Raw genomic sequence first — 17,263 nt, 5'->3', positions numbered from 1 at the left:
ACGTAACTTTTCACTTTCTGATAGGTATTGAATAGTAATTATGTACTCTGATCAAATCATGAGTTTATTTTGTGCTGAAATTGTTAACTTTCTGTATTTGAAATCAGAACACTTCAAAAGGAAATCATATAGAAAGAAATATCTCCAAGTACATGTTATTTCAAGATGAATTTTAAAGAAGGGGAAATGGTTCCATAAGTGAGGAATGTTACATAGCAATAGAGCCACAAAAATGAGTTCCATTAAAGCATAATTCATTAACAGAGTTTACTCAAACTCTTCATTTGAAATACTTGTATAATACAATTTCCAGTGAGTAAGATCTTGCTGGATTGCTTCCTGTGTGGATATTTTACTGTTATTTCTTAATTTTACAGTAATAGTTTCCTAATTTTATGGGTATTCAGAGATCTTTGGGCTATGACTAGGTTTTTAATAAGTCAGAGAAATAAATCATTTTAAATTTCCCATTGGGTTATTGATGCACTAAACTACTGTTTGCTCTTTGTTAGCGCAGAGACCCGCAAGTGTAGATAAGCATCGTGATTGATGGCAATAATCTTTCACTTACTGCAGTTATATTTTATGTGTAATGCTCTCAATTAAAATATATTTTGATAATTAGGAGATGAATATTGTCATCTACGTAAAATTTCAGCCCTAGAATTGAATGATGTTTTGTCCTGAAGACTTAGATGAAACCAAAAAAGGAGAAATCTTCGACTTCTTTTGACATTAAATGTTATCCACTTAAATATTTCATTTTCCCACTTGATTGTCTGCATTTGCAAATGCTAGCTATGGATCACATTAAAGGAGCAAACTCCCTCAGGACTTGTGTAATCAGTGGAAGAGGACGTTTCACAAACCCAGTATGGTTGAATCACTGGGAAAGAATGCTTTTCCCGAGTGACCTTTTACGTGTGGTGTGGAGAGGAATGACTGGTAAATGGCGATTAACTGCACATTAGCAGGCTTGTGATGTAAACTGCCGGAGACTCCTCTCCAGAGTGGTAGTTGTGTATCTGGCCCTTGGCAAGACATTGCCAAGGAGATAATGAACTTTGAAAAGTCACGAAACACGGGATCATTTGGTTTGTTCTGTGTTTTAATATAGGGATTAAGTCCATTCATTTCCCTGTGACTGTATATAGAAAGGTGGCTAATAACTTTGAAGCACAAAATTAATAGCTTGTTACCCAAGATAACTAATGTAATTAGCTCCCACACACTGAGTCTTTATATAAAATATGGATGGCAACTAATATCAGTCAGTCAAAGCATTTATTTTTTGTCTTGGTTTTCATTTCCTTTTTTTTTTTTTTTTTTTTTTTTACTCCCCTTTGGTGGAGGGAGCAGTTTGCATTTCTAACAGATGCAGGCAATTCATTTCCAAAACATAATAACCATGTTCATAAATATGAGGTGAACCGGCTATGCTGCACTCTGGGATCTCATCATTAAATCATTTTCCTTGAAATTGTGATGCTTATTTGTGAGAAAGGAGGAAAGGTGATGAAATTTTTGACAAAAGATTTGGAAATGTCAGATGAACAGACTTTCTCTAAGCAGTAACTCTGCTCTTAGGTGGAAGGCATAATTTATTTTCATTTCTTCAGCAATACTCATTTTCAGATGTGATATGATATATTATTAGTTGCAAAAATAACCAGCAGATGCATTCATCCAGGTGTATATATATATTCGTAGTGACAAAATCACAGCTAATAATAACAAATTTGTATGCTAATCATACTGTTCCCAATTGCAAAGGGAGTTGATCTGGTGGAACCCTGGGAATATGAGCCTCCCTCACTTCAGAACAGCTGAACAAATGGCAGAGAGTGCTTGCACAGCTGTCTGAAACCTTTGGCAGATGCTTCTGGATTTGTGTGGCTCATGGCCCAGCGTGCGGCATTCACAGCAGAGTGGCCAGTGTGATTCTCTTCCCCAGGTCTGTTCTTGCTTTCCCTGTTTTTGAACATTAGTAACCCTAACAGTTTCACCTTTCCCTCTCTCCTGGCTTATGGCAGAATTGCATCTGCCACTTGTTAACCTATTGTGCATAGTTTGATTAGTGTAGTTTTTAAAAGATTTCTGTTGATCAATATGTGTGCCATTCAGGGAGTTGGTGTCATGGTGCAGCAGGTTAAGCTGCCACCTGTGATGCCAGCATCCCATATGAGAACCAGTTCAAGTCCAGGGTGCTCCATTTCCCATATAGCTCCCTGCTAATGTCTCTGGGATATCAGTGGAAGATGGCCCAAGAGTTTGGGCTCCTGCACACATGTGGGAGACCCAGAAGAAGCTCCTGGCTTCCACCTGTCCCATCCCAGATGTTTCTACCATTTAGGGAGTGAACCAGCAGCTGGAAAATCTCTTTTATTCTTTCTCTCTCTCTTACTCTCTTTCTGTGTGTGTGTGTGTGTGTGTGCGTGCGTGTAACTCTGACTTTCAAATAAATAAATAAGGGGCCAGCTCTGTGGTGCAGTAGGTTAACCCTCCACCTGCAGCACCAGCATCCCATATGGGTGTTGCTTCTGGTCCTGGCTGCTCCACTTCCAATCCAGCTCTCTGCTATGGCCTGGGAAAGCAGTAGAAGATGGCCCAAGTCCCAGGGCCCTTGTACCCATGTGGGAGACCGGGAAGAAGCTCCTGGCTCCTGGCTTCAGATTGGCCCAGCTTTGACCATTACAGCCAATTGGGGAGTGAGCCAACGGAAGGAAGGTCTTTGTCTCTCCCTCTCACTGTCTGGAACTCTACCTCTCAAATAAAAAATAAATAAATGAATCTTTAAAATAAATAAATAAATGTTTAAGAAAATGTATGTATGCCATTCAGAATTTAAAAGTAAGTGTGTGTGTGTGTGTGTGTGTGTGTATGTGTGTGTGAAGAACCACCTGCAATTTTAAGATTTATCAGACCTGGCTTGTGGTTCAGATCCTTCCTTAAGCCTCTGCTTTGCATTGAAGTGACTGCAGTGACAGTCTGTAGATTCAATGCCTGTCCTTGTTTTCCCATTGCGGCTGTGTTTCCATGCTCATAGAACTGGGACCACAGTCCTGGAGTTTCACGATTGTCTCAGGCAGGTTTTTGATGTAAGGGGAAGCTGCCACTACCTCCTTTGGTAGTTCTCACCGTCCTAAAGGCTGTAGTAGCCACGCTGTTAGGATACTATTATCGGTATCATAGATTTGTATCATCACTACCATTGTTGGATTTGCTTTAGATGCTTTCCACCATACTACTTCACCTCTTACTCTGTGGCACTAAGTATGATGAGACATAACGGAATTGTGTGCGGGGTGTCAGCCCTGGAGAAAGTGACCATGACAGTCAAGGCAGGCAGGCACGAGACACCTTCAGGATGATAAGTAGCTACTGAGCAGCTGATCAGTAGATGAGAGTCCCAGTAATGTTGATGTATCTTGTATTAATTTAAATACTGAATTCTAAAGAGTTGAATATTGGGTTCTTGGTTTCCTACAAGAAGTCACCTTTTCTAATTGGATGGTAGATAAAAGCTGAACAAAAGGATTTCAGTATTGTCTTGCAGCTCCAACTGTTTTTAATTCAAAAAAAGCAAGCTATTGCAGGTTTATGACCACTGGCTGTGAGTATTTAAAAGGGGCATTCCTAAGAAATTTTTGGTGAAGCACTGAAGAAAAGTCTAAGATTTTGAAGAGTTGAAAATAAGGGGACATCAGACAGTGATTTAGGAGTGGGGTGGAGCAGTAGGGGACTATCTTGTATTGGTAGGAGGTAAAATTAAATGTTCAAGACTGAACTTTGGGGGCCAGCTCTGTGGCATAGCGGTTGGGACTGCTGCCTGCAGTGCCAGCATCTCATATGGGTGCCGTTTCAGGTCCTCGCTGCTCCACTTCCAATCCAGCTCTCTGCTGTGGCCTGGGAAAGCAGTGGAAGATGGCCCAAGTGCTTGGGCCCCTGGACCCACGTGGGAGACCCAGAAGAAGCTCCTGGCTCCTGGCTTTGGATCGGCACAGCTCCGGCCATTGCGGCCACCTGGGGAGTGATCCAGCGGATGGAAGACCTCTCTCTCTCTCTCTCTCTTTCTGCCTATCTATAACTCTACCTCTCAAATAAATAAATCTTTAAAAAAAAAAAGACTGAACTTTGATAGAGTGAGGATTTTTAAAAATATTTTATTTATTTATTTAAGGTAGAGTTACAGACAGTGAGAGGGAGAGACAAAGAGAAAAGTCTTACATCTGCTGATTCACTCTCCAAATGTCTGCAACAGCTGAAGCTGAGCTGATCCACAGCCAGGAACCAGGAGCTTCTTCCAGATATCCTGCTTGGGTGCAGGGGCCCAAGTGTTTGGGCCATCTTCTTCTGCTTTCCCAGGCCTCAGCAGAGAGCTGGATCAAAAGAGGAGCAGCCAGGACTAGAACTGGAGGATTAACCTACTATGCTACAGTGCCAGCCCATAAAGTGAGGATTTTTTAAATGCTATTTTGTCTAAGTGAACTGAGGACAGCATAAATTTTTCACAAGAAAATAATAATAAAGTTAAATTGATGTTATGGCAAAGTTAATAGTATGTGATAAAATTATAAACTTGACTATTTGAAGACTGACAAAAAATGTTGAGGTGCAGAATACTGAAAATATTAAGCAACCATTTTAAGTGAACTTTAGGAGAATGTAGTGGAACTAGCTCCCTTTCATCTTGGAAAAATTTGTACTTGTTTTCTCCTGGCCTCATTAATGGTAATAGTCATTTATGTGGTGGCATATCGTTTTCAGAGCGTTAGGTTTATACACGTAAAACAGATTTAAGAAATAGTGTGAGAATAAATACAAATCACTTCTCAGAATTAACTAGTTGTAACCATTTTTTATTTCCTTTTCTGATTTTTCACAGTTGGGTTTATAATAAATTTATGGTTTAGTATGAAGCTTCTCTTTATTTTAACATTAATTGGGGAGGAATGTCCAAGCCATTAGTAAATACTTGGAAATATTATTTTCATTATAATTTTATTAATGTGCCCAAAGGTATTGACAAATTTCCCTTTTACTAGACAATTTGCTTGTGACTTTTATATGACAGTGCATATTGCTTATTTTCACTCCCACCCAGTTATTCATTTAGCAAGATTATTGGGTATCTATCCTGTGTGGGTCACTGTGCCTCTGGATGGTAGTGAACCATGAGAAACTGAAGAAAGTCACTGCTTATCTCAAAGGTGTGGCCAACTGAATTGCATTTGAATAGCCTCCATAAAATCAAGTCAGAAAGGTGTTGTTGCAAAACTATTGTTATAATGATAAAGAAGCAAAAGGAGTGGAAGACTCAAGCTTGGGGAACTAAGTTATTAGTGAATTCATTGGAAATAATGGGGACATCAAAAAGGAGTACAGTCAAGGAGGAGGAAAAAGAGAGCTAAAGATACTTGACTTTATGAGCTAGCAAGTTGCCTGAAGTGGACATGGTCATCTTACAATTCATACCCAAGAGATTGAGGGGCATGACAGCAAGCAAAGGGCCATTCACTCAAGAGAGACAGTGATGGAGTCTCTACTAGTTCTTGAGTCAGGAGAAGGTAAGGGGGAAATGCATGGACCACTGCCTAAAGCTTGGGAGGCGTTCACAGCTTGCAGGGCTTAGACGGGCTGAGGAGCTACAGCAGGGAAGAACTGGTACAGTGATTCCAGTCAGGCTTGGCAGAGCAGCAAAGAAATAAAACATAAAGAAAGGAGGAAAAAAGAATCACTCTGCTGAAGGAGATTCTGGATCAACCCAGGTCTCTTTAGCTGGTGGGATGGGTGTGTTATGAGACCCCCCAATCCTCAACATGTTCTGCACTCTGGCATTTACTATACGGCTCACTGTGTGTTCTCAGCACATGCACTGAGCTCAGAGGAAGGGAAGGACTTTCTGCAGAGAAAGGTAAGAAGCAACACATAAAACACATTTGGGTTTAGTTAGGAAAATCTAGACTTCCCATGGTTTGTCCAAGCAGGCCTGTGATTGTCCTCAGTGTCTCAGTGACAGTAGGGGTGACAGTAGGGGTGACCACGGTCAGTATAGCTTCAAAGGGAGGCAGAATCCCAGGTCCTCCACTCCTGGATCCACTTTTATTAAGATTTATACATAAAATTGATCCCCCTCTGAAAGAAAGGTCGAAATTCTTGCACTAATGATACTCTAGAGTCCTCCTGGGTCAAGTTTTTATGAGGCAAAAAAAAAAAAAAAAAAAAGTCCATGTGGAAGAAAAATGTTGAGAGAGCCCGTGAAAATTAGGATGTTAGGAAAATAAATAGTGATTCATCTATGGAGATGTGAGATAGGTGCGCTAATAAAGAATGTTCTGTGCGTCTAAGCTCATAGGAGTGTTGGTAGTGAGCGTGAGTCATTTGCCTTGAGGAAGGTGCTGTCAGTGGGATCTCCCTCTAGTGGAATAGCTAATCATATGGTGTATGCTAAGAAACTTCTACTAGAAGACAACTGGCATGTAGAGATTCGGATTAGCTCACATGGTGAAAGAAAATGATTTTGCCCTAAGTATTCTTGAATTACTGTGTTACAGATGTTCTACAAAATGGAAAATAATTTAAAACATATACTTTCTCACTAAGTGACTCATTTCTTCAACAAATGCTTGTTATGCATTCGCTCTTAGATGAATACTCTTTCCGTGTTCTGGGGAGATGGCAGTGCACAAAACAAAGTCTCTGCTGCCCTAGAACATGCGTTCCTGTAAACAAGCTGGGCAGTTAGCGCATAAATACATCCTGTGTGTCACACGGGCTGCTCTAAGAGAAGCTACTTTACATGCTGTGCGCTGGGGAGAGCTGTCTCCGAGGATGACCCTTGTTCATTCTTGCTGATTGAAGGCCACCAGGGCATAAGACTCACAGACACCAGGGTCAGAGTATTTCAGGCAGAGGAAAGAGCAACTGTGTGTGCTTAATGGCAGTAGTATTAGAGTGAGTTATCTAGCCTGAATGTGCTAATGACGGATCACTCTTCTAGTGCATCAAGGTGATTTCTGCTGCTCTTGTTACTTTGACTTCCTTTATAATCAACTGTTTCTTATTTGGGGCGTGCTTGCTTTGTGTAAAACACTAAATGTCTGTCTGTGAGGGCACTTCAGAAAGTTTGTGGGGAAATGGAACTGAAAGATAGATTTAATCCCCAGACCAGTGCTTGGCTGACTGTTGGAGCCTCTAGCAGCCCATTCAAAACAATACAGCAACCTTGGATTTGGGACAGACCTGGGATGGGGCCCCTCTGGTGCCGGAGCAGTGACAACACACTAACAGTGGGCCTGCAGCAGGCCTTGACATAGGGCACCATCTAGTGCTGGAATAACAGAAGGGTCCACAGACTCTAGGAAAATAAGCAGACTGACCAGCCTGCTTCTGAAGACTGGGAAAGACCCCGTCCTTCAATGTGTTCTAGGCCAAAATGCATCAAGAACCTTCAGGGAAGCATGACATCACCTCACGAACAAAGTAAGCTGTCAGTAACTGAACAGACAGCAATTCATCTAGATGAAAATTTGCGGATGCACGATAGTTGTTTTAGGGACACTCAGCAAGATTCAGGAAAACAGAAATGATTTGTTGCTCCACCAGAGAAACTTGACAGAGAAATGGAAGTAATTAGAAAAAAATCAAATAAATCCTTGAATTGAAAAGTACATTAAGCAAAATTTAATATACAAGAGAAGGTGTCAATAGCAGAATGGACCAGACCAAAGAAAGAGTTAAAAAAAAAAAATGAGCTCAGAGATGGTTCTTTAAAAATCCATGGGGCAGGTGTGGGGTGGAGAGAGGAATGAAGAGAAGTAAAGAAAACTCACAACTTCAGGACAACATTACAGGATCAGATATCTGAGTTATTGCTGCCCAGAAGGACTTGAGAATTCCAGAAGTAAAAAGCATATTCAGGGCACAAATAGCAGAAAAATCCCCCAACCTAGAGAACAATACAACCGTCCAGGTACAGGAAGATCAGAGGGTAGTAGGCAAATTCAACTGAACCAAGTCTACCGCAGGACATAGTATGCTGAAGTTTTCTAAAATCAAGGATAAATAGAAGATTCTCCATGCTGTAAGAGAAAAGAAACAGGTAACACATAAGGGTGTCCACATTTACCCAACCACAGACTTCCTGGCTGAGAAAGTGGGGTAAGACTTTCACAGTACTGAGGGAGAAGGAAGAAAAACTGCCAAGGAAAAATACTGTACCCAGCAAAGCTGTCCTTTAGATATGGAGGAGAGAGAGATCCCCAGACAAAAGCTGAAAGAATTTCTCACTCCAGAGCTGACCCACAAGATGTGCTTAAGGGAGTTCTTCAAACTGAAAGAAACTTAACAAATGACAAGAAAATACCAAAAGATAGAGACTTCACTGAACACAGAACCTAGAAATAAACCCGTGTATCTGCAACCAGCTGATCTTCAAAAAAGGTGTTAAGAACACACCCTGGAGAAAGGGTAGTCCATGGCCAACATCGGAGTCCAGTGTGTTTCTCTTTTCTTAGACTCAGAAGTCACAAACCCACACTCAGAAGCAAGGAGAAGGACGATGGACCCCAGATCTGGATGGAAGGAGAGTCCAGAACACCAAGGCCATGTTTTGAAACTGCCACACTGACCACATATGCATTTTCTTTAAGGCCTATTAGCAATGTGAGCTAGTAAAGTTCTTTGTAGAGAAAAGAAATCCAGGCATCAATTTTAACAACCTCCTAGGTTTTTTTGTGTGTGTGTGTTTTTTCCCATTTTGTGGCCATCGCCATACTGCTTCCCGTGACAGATATGCAAGTGTGAAGTGTCACAGCATTACGCGATGAGTCACGAGGTCCCGTGTTGCTCACTCTCCTTTCTTCCTTTTTAGACCAACAAGGTCACAGATGTGTCAGACTGACAGAGATGGTGAAAGGACTGCGGCAGTGTCACATAGCTAAGTGAGGAGGTGGTGGCACTTCTTAGCAAATTCCCACAGCGTGATTCAGAAAGCAGACTTCCTGAACTCAGATTCTGCTTTCAGAAGTTACTTGCAACATGCATCCACACGTGAGCCTCTTGTGGTGGATGGTATCTCAGATGGCCCTCCTGACCCCTGCTTCCTGGGGTCCAGTGCCCTGTATAACCCCCTCCTTTTGAGTGCATCTGATGCTTAGAATATTCCAGAAGTGATGGAACATCACTTGAGAAACCACATTTCAGAAGGATTGCTACTTTCCTGTTGCTCATCTCCTCTTGCTGTCTCCCAGGCAGGCTCCAGAGAAGCAAGATGCCAGGTTGCAGGTTCCTCTGAGCCTTTGTGTCAAGGAGCCCATGATTCTGGTCAAGAGCTGAGGCTTGACAACAGCCAGGTCAGTTAGAAGTGGATCCTCCTCTCACCCAACTATTTATGTGAAAACATAGCCATGATTAACACCGCAACTGCTACCTTGGATAAAACCCTGGGTCAGAGGCACCTGGCCAAGATGCACCTGGAGTGCTGGCCAACAGAAACTATGAGCTAAGAAGTTTCTGTTACCTAGAGCTCCTAAGGTGGGGAGTAATATATCTCTTTAGATTCCAGGACCAATACAGAGGAGTTATGACTATTCTTGTTTTGTAGCTAAGGAGATTATCATCAGAGAGCTTATGGACTTGCCTAAGAAGACCTGATTAATATATCTGACACTGAGACCAAGTGCTAAATCTGTTGACTCTGCCACCAGATAAACATGTTTTGCCATTGCTGTTTGGCTGGTCATTTTCCTCTGATCCTTACATATCTTGGAATGACCTGGAAATCATTTATCAACTACACATTCTTAGTCCACATTGAGGACCCTCCGAATTCCAGCCTCAGGGGTAGGGTATATCCATGTATTCAGACAAACCAGCAGTCCCTGGGTGGTGAGTCCTCCTGATGGAAGATGTCCACTAAGCGTGGTTTAAGTTTCTTGGCCATAGGGAACAACGTAGAAACCCAAATAGTGTGGGACACTATCCAGAATACACAAATCATGATTCAGTTAGACTAAGTCTTGTGTTTCTTATGGAGATAACTTTGATATGACCTCAAGGGTAGTCACAGTTTCTTTAATATGGCTTTGTGTTAATAATATTAGGTGACTATTACTAGAATTGTGTGCATAAGCAAATAGAGGCATGGAATCATTATATCCCAGAGCTATAACTTATGTTTTTTAAAAAAAATGTTCTTTTTTCTTCTTCTTTTTTAATTATTTAAGAGACAGGGACTGGAAGAGGGAAAGAGGGGGAGGGAAAGAGAGACAAAGAGAAACAGAGATTATTTCCATCCACTCGTTCACTTCCCCAAATGCCTGCAGTAGCCAAGAGTTGGGTCAGGCTGAAGCTGGGAGCCCAAAACTCAATCTGTATCTTCCATATGAGTGACAGGAACTCAACTCCTTGAGCCATCACCCCACCTCCCAGGGTACACATTAGTTGGAATTGGAACAGAACTGGGACTCGAACCCAGGCACTCTAATATGGTATGAGGGTTCTTTCAGGTGGCGTCTTGACTGCTAGTCTATAAACACCCACCCCCAGCACTCTAAGTTCTTATCTTGCCTGGTCACTTGGTTAAGGTTCTGTTTTCCACCTTTATTTTGCACCTACTTTTTCTTATGCTTCAGAAGAGTTTATCCTCAAAGGTAAATCTGTCCAGTCTGTCAATCTTTTTATGAGGCATATGTTAATTTAAAGCCTCACCTTGTATCATCTTCTGTCTAACCTCCTGCAAGGAAAAAAAAAAAAAAAACCTTTCTCAAAGCATCCTCTACTAAATCGATCTCTTATGGCTCATTGTTATATATCTTGATAAAAAGCTATGGTTGATGATTAAAATTTATCATATGAACCAATCTACCCAAGTCCTTGGAGCACATTCCATAGAGAACTAAGTTAACAGATTATCTGACCTTGGAGCTGAATTTGTCCTCTGTCTCGCTTGTCCTTTTTGACAATGACAGGAATACATTTTCCAGATAGTTTGTATTCTAAGGTGTATTTTGTTCTTCCCAGAAACTCTTTGTGAGTTTAGTTGTATTTCAAATGTACATTGTAGTTCTAATATAAAATCAGGTTTCTATTCATTTTCTGTAACTCCAAATAATGAACATGTCGGTGAATGTGAGTCTGCTTGGGAGTGGATTCTTTTCCAGGACAAAGGCAAATATCAGTCATGCAAAACTTTACGTTTTATGTTGGTCCAATCCACAGGTAAGTTGCAAGAATTAGAGCCATATCTTATGCTTCCAAACCTCCGTGCCTGAAGATTCCCCTGCTGTCCTTCTTTTCCTAGCTCTCTTGTACTCCATCGTTGTAAATATTAGAAATGGTTTCCCTCCCCTAGTGAACTCTCTCTGATTTTCCAGCTGCACGTTCTCCCTCTTTGTCCTGGACCTTTGGTCTCTTTACTCAAACCTCTCTTCTCTCTTCCTTTAATTTCAGCCCTGCACTGCAATAGTTTTTGCTCTAATTCTCCTAGTAGAGTTTAGCGTTTGGCAGCAGAGGGAGGGGGGATGAGAGGACTGCTGTCCTTTGTGGAGCAGGAGCAGTGCTTACACAGACACTGCTTAGATAGTGACCCGTGGCAACAGGCTTATTACAGAGGCCAAAGCAGCCCATAAACTTCTCTTTGTTCCTTTTTGAATGCATCTTTTGTAGAATTCTGTGGGGATTACTTTAAGAAGCACTTTAAAAATTAAAGATGATTTTCCTTCTTTCATTTGTTTAAAAATAAATGTGAGTTCATGTTTTCTTATAATTTCTCCTTTTGCAATTTCTTATTCTAATAATATGCAAATCATTCGTGGTTGATAACATTTAACTTACAGATGCAGAGTTCATTTTATTGAAGCCCAGTAGAATGAATGACTATCAGTTTGCTGTTTTAGTACTAAAAATGTTACATGTTTGCTAAGTGGAAGGTAAATAGCTTAAAAATGTTAATAAAAACCTTTGGCTTTTAAAAAAAAATTATTTATTATGTGGATGGCAGAGTTGCAGAAAGAGGGAGGGAGGAGAGAGGGAGAGGGAGGTGGAGAGGGAGAGAGAAAGAGAGAGAGAGAGAGAGAGAGAGAGATGTCTTCCATCTGCAAAAAAAAAAAAAAAAAAAAAAAATTTCTTCACATCCCAACCAGCTGCAACAGTTTGGGCTGGGCCTGTCCAAAGCCAGGTGCCTGGAACTCCATCCTGGTCTCCCACATGGGTGTAAGGGCCCAAAATTCAGACATCTTCCCATCTTCCACTGCTTTCCCAGGAACATTAACAGGGAGCTGGATCAGAAGTGGAATAGCTGAGACTCAAACCAGCATTCATTTAGGATGCTGGCATTGCAGGTGGTAGCTTAACATGCTGGGCCGTAGGAACTGGCCATAATAAAACCTCTTTTTAAAGAGAATATTAGGCTGGTTTCTTGAATCCCATCTTGTTCCTGGCAAAGTGAAGCATCACTGATCTGTCATGTAGATAAGTGATGTATCCACATTTAATCTGATTGGTGACTCTCGACATGTGACTCACTTCATTTAGCAGTTCTGTCTTTGATATGCTCCAGTGAGTTTCTATTTCGAAGAAATTTGGCAAAATTTTCATTGACTGTTCTTTTTAGTACTTAGTACTGGAAGTGCCTCCCTGAGGGAATCAGGAAGTTCAACTCCTAAGAGAATTAAAGTTGATTTCCAAGTCCTTAGTAATCTTCTTCCTATGGTGAAATTTCTTTTAGACGGAACTGACAAGGTAGCACAGAGTGGCTTTCTCATCATTTTGATCTTTCTGATACTCTACAGTGTAAAACCAGTTGTAAAGGCGTTGACTTTAGTAAAATTTTAACACTAAGTATGGGGAAAAAAACCAACCTTTTTAAAATGAATATAATTTTTTTCATTTTCCAAATGTTAAGCTCAATTTTTGCAAGCAATAAAAATTGCTGTTATATGTGAAATCTCTGCACTTTCCACTCGATTTTGCTGTGAACCTAAAAGCACTCTAAAAAGTGAAGTCCATTTTAAAAATGGTACTCTAGATGAATTGAAGCAGAAAACCCTGCACAAAATCTAATCTTTTTTGTTGTTTCAGTTAGTAGTAAGAGTCCTCTTTCAGAAATTTTGCCTTCTTTCTGTCACTGAGACACACTGTGGAGGGGGTAGATACCTTGTTGCCTGTCAATTTAATTGAATCTGTGGTAGGTGTGCCAGGGAGGTGCACAAGTAAGTAAATTTCAGGCTCAAACACAAAGGAAGCAACACTGGTAACAGGATCAAATTGAAGCATTAAAAACCTGTAATTAGGCTCCTGGTGTGGCACAGCAGGTTAAGCTGCAGCTCGCAGTGCCAGCGTCCCATATGGGTTCCAGTTTTAGTCCCAGCTACTCCACTTCTCATCCAGCTCCCTGCTGATATGCTGGGAAAGTAGCAGAAGATGGCCCAAGTAGTTGGGTTCCTGCCACTCATGCAGTAGACCTGGATAAATTTCCAGGCTGCTGATTTTGGCCTGGTCCAGCCCTAGCTGTTGGCAGCCATTTGGGGAATGAACTGGTAGATGGAAGATTCTCACTCTGTCTCTCCTTATCACACTGTAACTCTAAGTTTCAAATAAATAAGATATTTAAAAGAAAATAAAACCTGTAATCAGTATTCAAGGGGACAGAGCAGGGTTGGAGTCCATCACTGATGATCCTCCTCCCTCCTGTATAGGTCAGTATGAATTGGTTAATAGTAAGCCTGTATCAATATTACTTTTAAAACTGTAAGAAACACTATATCCTATTGTCCCGCACACAAACTCAGCAACTTTCAAAAATGATGGTAAGCTTTTCACTCTTTTAAGATAGAGAGTGGCCTATTTGTTCAAACATAATTATTTTGTGACTTACAAGTATTGAGTTATTTTTACTTACTAATAAACTGTTCTGTCTCAAATACCACTTTAATATGTCCTAGATATCAATTTGAAAAATGTAATGACTGAGCCATACAGTGAAATAGTCTCATTTTTCTCTACTGATATATACTTACATGTTTCTTTGACCTCAAGTATCTATTGACTTCATTTTGCAAAATGCTACAAGAAGCAAGATTAAAAAAAAAAAAAACTGGCCACCTGCTTGCTGTTCTATTGCTCAGAAAGTGCAGATGAATTTATGAAAATGGCAGAATGCCTGTTTTCTCTTTGCTTTTGACTTCTCATCCACTTGTAGACCTGTAGCCCAAGAACTGAGTTTGACACAAGTCAGAACTCTAGCCTATAGTTTGTATTTAGTGTTCAAAATCCTATGGTAAAGTAAAAAGAACCAAAAGCCAGGCCATTTCCATTTCACTGCTCTGTCTTTTACCCTCTCTTTGCACGGGATTGTCCCTGAAACAGCTGCATTTTACTGCTTGCTGATTTGCATGCTTATTGCTGATTGCTTCCACTGATGTCAGCCAGGCTTGAGGCACCAAACCTTATGTTTACAGCCTTGGGACAGGTCCCAGGAAACATCAGAAGGACCTGGCTGCTCCTGCCAGGACAGGAAAGAGTGCCGAGATTCATGCCGGTGCGACCAGCTCCTTAAGGTGCTGCTGCAGGGGCAAGCAGTAGTCTTTTCCTTCCACGTGACCCAGGCTACTCTGATACCTTTTTATGCTTCGGGGCTGTCTGCAGCAACATTTAGGACAAGATTTAGAAAGTAGAGAAAGATAGACAAAGCTAAGGGTGCTTTCTCTTTGCCAAACCCTTCAGAAGGAGGTGTTCTGCTCCAGGTCTTCACACTGAGTGGCAGTCTTCAGAGGAGCAGGCAAGAGAATGCGGCAGCCACTGCTGTGTGGCTGTGTGCCTTGGGGAACTCCACCAGGCCAGCATCTCCACTAAGAGGCTGACACATTCCAAAAGCAATGCCTTTGTGAATCTCTTTGTTCACTGGGAGCAAGCTAGTCATCTGTCAGGTCCGTTTTTGTTCAGGATTAAGTAACTTAATGCAGAATAGCACTCATAGTCAGCAGGCAGAAATACTGTTTATTATCTGTTCTTGTGATTTTTTTTTGTCTTAGGATCTGAAAACTTAAACTTCATGTTTACTTATATGTTTTTCTGCAGCTTTTGGTTTATAAATGCTTCCTTTTTTTTGTTCTAGTTCCTCTAGTTATAATAAAAATCTGTCCCAATGAAATAGGCTTTTTAAATGTTGTCCACTGTCCAGTATGACAGATTAATTACCTTCTTTCCCCTTAAGGGAGGCTTGTAAGGATTTGAAGACTTATCAGTGCTGATAGCTTACCCCTAAGGTCTGTGTGTTCTACCAAAAATAATGAAAAAAGGAAACTTAGCCTTGCCACTGACTCTCTTGATACATAGCTTTGATAATACCAGTCTGTCTTTTCAGATGATAAGATAAAAAAATTCACTAAGAAAAGAAAGAAGAAAGCAAATGAAGAGATTTAATCCACAGCATGTTACAGCTTAACCTGCTGGATAAATAATATAGTGATAATGGAGATGCAACATGAGGGTGCCTTCAAGAGTGGCTCTGCTTTCTATTTTTTCCTTTCATGGGAAAGGCAACACTGTTTTCAAATATTATATATAGAGAGACTGTCTTTTTATCGTATTACTCTATCCTGTACTTCTGATTTGTATTTAATTAATTCCACTGAAACCCCAAGAGGAAATTTAGAATACATTGTAGTAATCTGTATCTTCCTCTCTTGGTAATGTGGGAAGAACAGAGTTGGTCGACCTGAATACCCTGCTCTACCTCCATTAAAATAACTCACACATAAATCTTTTATATAATCATAGAGCTTAAGCTCAATTGCTGTCATTGTCTCTACCTTCAAGGACCCTCGTGGTCTGGGCAGGGACAAAGACCAGGACGCAGATGGTGATGGTACCGCGTCCCCTGCCTCGTGACCCAGCCTTCCTGCTGTATGGCTAATAAGAACATCCAAAGGCATTTGCCTGAATCTTGGCCCCAGTACCTCATAGACAAAAGCATTCGGACTTGTTTCTTCCCAAATTTTCTTGTTTCAAAGACGCAGTGTCCTTCACCATTTCGATGGCTCTATCTAGCCATTGAAATCATTCTCAGTTCTTACCGTTTCCTTATGCTGTGCGTCAAAGTCTTCAGCTTGTCCCGTTGGTTCTGGTTCTGAAATGGTTGCTGGTTTGGTCCACAGTTCTCTACCATGTGAGTCAGTCACCACGTGTTTTTCTGATCACTGCTGTGGTCTCTGTCTTACCTCCCTTTTGCTCCACACCCTGACAAGATGACCACTTCCATAATTTTCAAATGCCAGGAGAGTATTAATTAGCGTACTAGTTTGCCCACATCAAAAGAGGCCACAGTGGCATGTCTTGGAGAAAAATAGGCCCTCACTCTCTCCTTCCTCCCTCATATGTGATACAAATTAGAGGGTGGTCTGAAGGCTGTGTTCTAGGAGGAATCCCGGACCCTGGATTCCTGACGTCTGTGGCCCCTCTCACCTTGGATATTGTCATTACCCATAGGGTAGAAGTTCATACATCTAGGAGTTTGCTCCTAAGGGCATGAGCTAGAGGTTGCATGCTTCCACTCAGCCATTTTGTCCAGAACACTGGAGTAGAACCAGAATAAGATGATGTGGAAACTGAGAAAGGTAAGTGGCTGGGTCACTATGTGTTCAGAGGGAGCTCAGGAGAATTGATTTTTTTTATTGGTTATAGAGGGACAATAAGTACAGTTAAAGCAGAGTGATTATTTCCAAGTGTCAAGTTATGCCGATCCCCACTGTAGCATGCTTTGGTAACCTTGCACTATGCTTTGATGAAAAGAACCAGATTCCTCCAGGAACACCGTGTGAAAATGTGTGGAATACAGCTATTGTAGTGCTTAGAGGGAAATTGATTTCATTAAAAGCTTGCACTAGAAAACAAGAAAGATTGAAAATTGAAGAACTATGGGACCCTACTAAGAAGAGAATCAGTTGAAATGAAAAACAAGCAAGGAAAAAGAAGAAATAAATATATAAAAATAAAAACAATCAGAGAATAGCATTGAAATAAAAAGTTGGTGTTTTGAAATGATCAGGTGGAGTGGTAAAGAAAGAGAGCATTACTTTGGTTCTGAAGAGGATAGAAGGGACGTGAGAAGATCTTACAAGTAACTTTGGCAATTAATTTGGTAATTTAGATGAAATGGGCAAGTTCCCTAAGTCACACAAACCTCTCAGTGCTCAACTGGGAAGATGCAGGTTACGAGTCTAGTGGTCTAGATTTATCATTCCAACCTCTTGGTTTCAAACTG

At 41.0% G+C, this 17,263-nt stretch overlaps 1 protein-coding gene across 12 annotated transcripts in view; it reads left to right on the top strand.

Annotated features, from left to right (window-relative positions):
* The window catches only part of CDK14 (cyclin dependent kinase 14), a 742,587-nt gene that overhangs the window by 525,830 nt on the left and 199,494 nt on the right, over positions 1-17,263 (top strand). Inside the window, exon 13 of one of the 12 annotated variants that reach the window (XM_070058420.1) lies at positions 3,866-17,003. Within the exon in view, the coding sequence (XP_069914521.1) occupies positions 3,866-4,087 (222 nt within the window). The 3' untranslated portion in view covers positions 4,088-17,003. 12 annotated transcript variants of the gene reach the window in all.

This window comes from Oryctolagus cuniculus, chromosome 16 (assembly GCF_964237555.1).
Source record: "Oryctolagus cuniculus chromosome 16, mOryCun1.1, whole genome shotgun sequence".
NCBI lineage: Eukaryota > Metazoa > Chordata > Mammalia > Lagomorpha > Leporidae > Oryctolagus > Oryctolagus cuniculus.
Note: the sequence above shows the minus strand (reverse complement) of the source record. Positions and strands in the feature narration are given on the sequence as shown.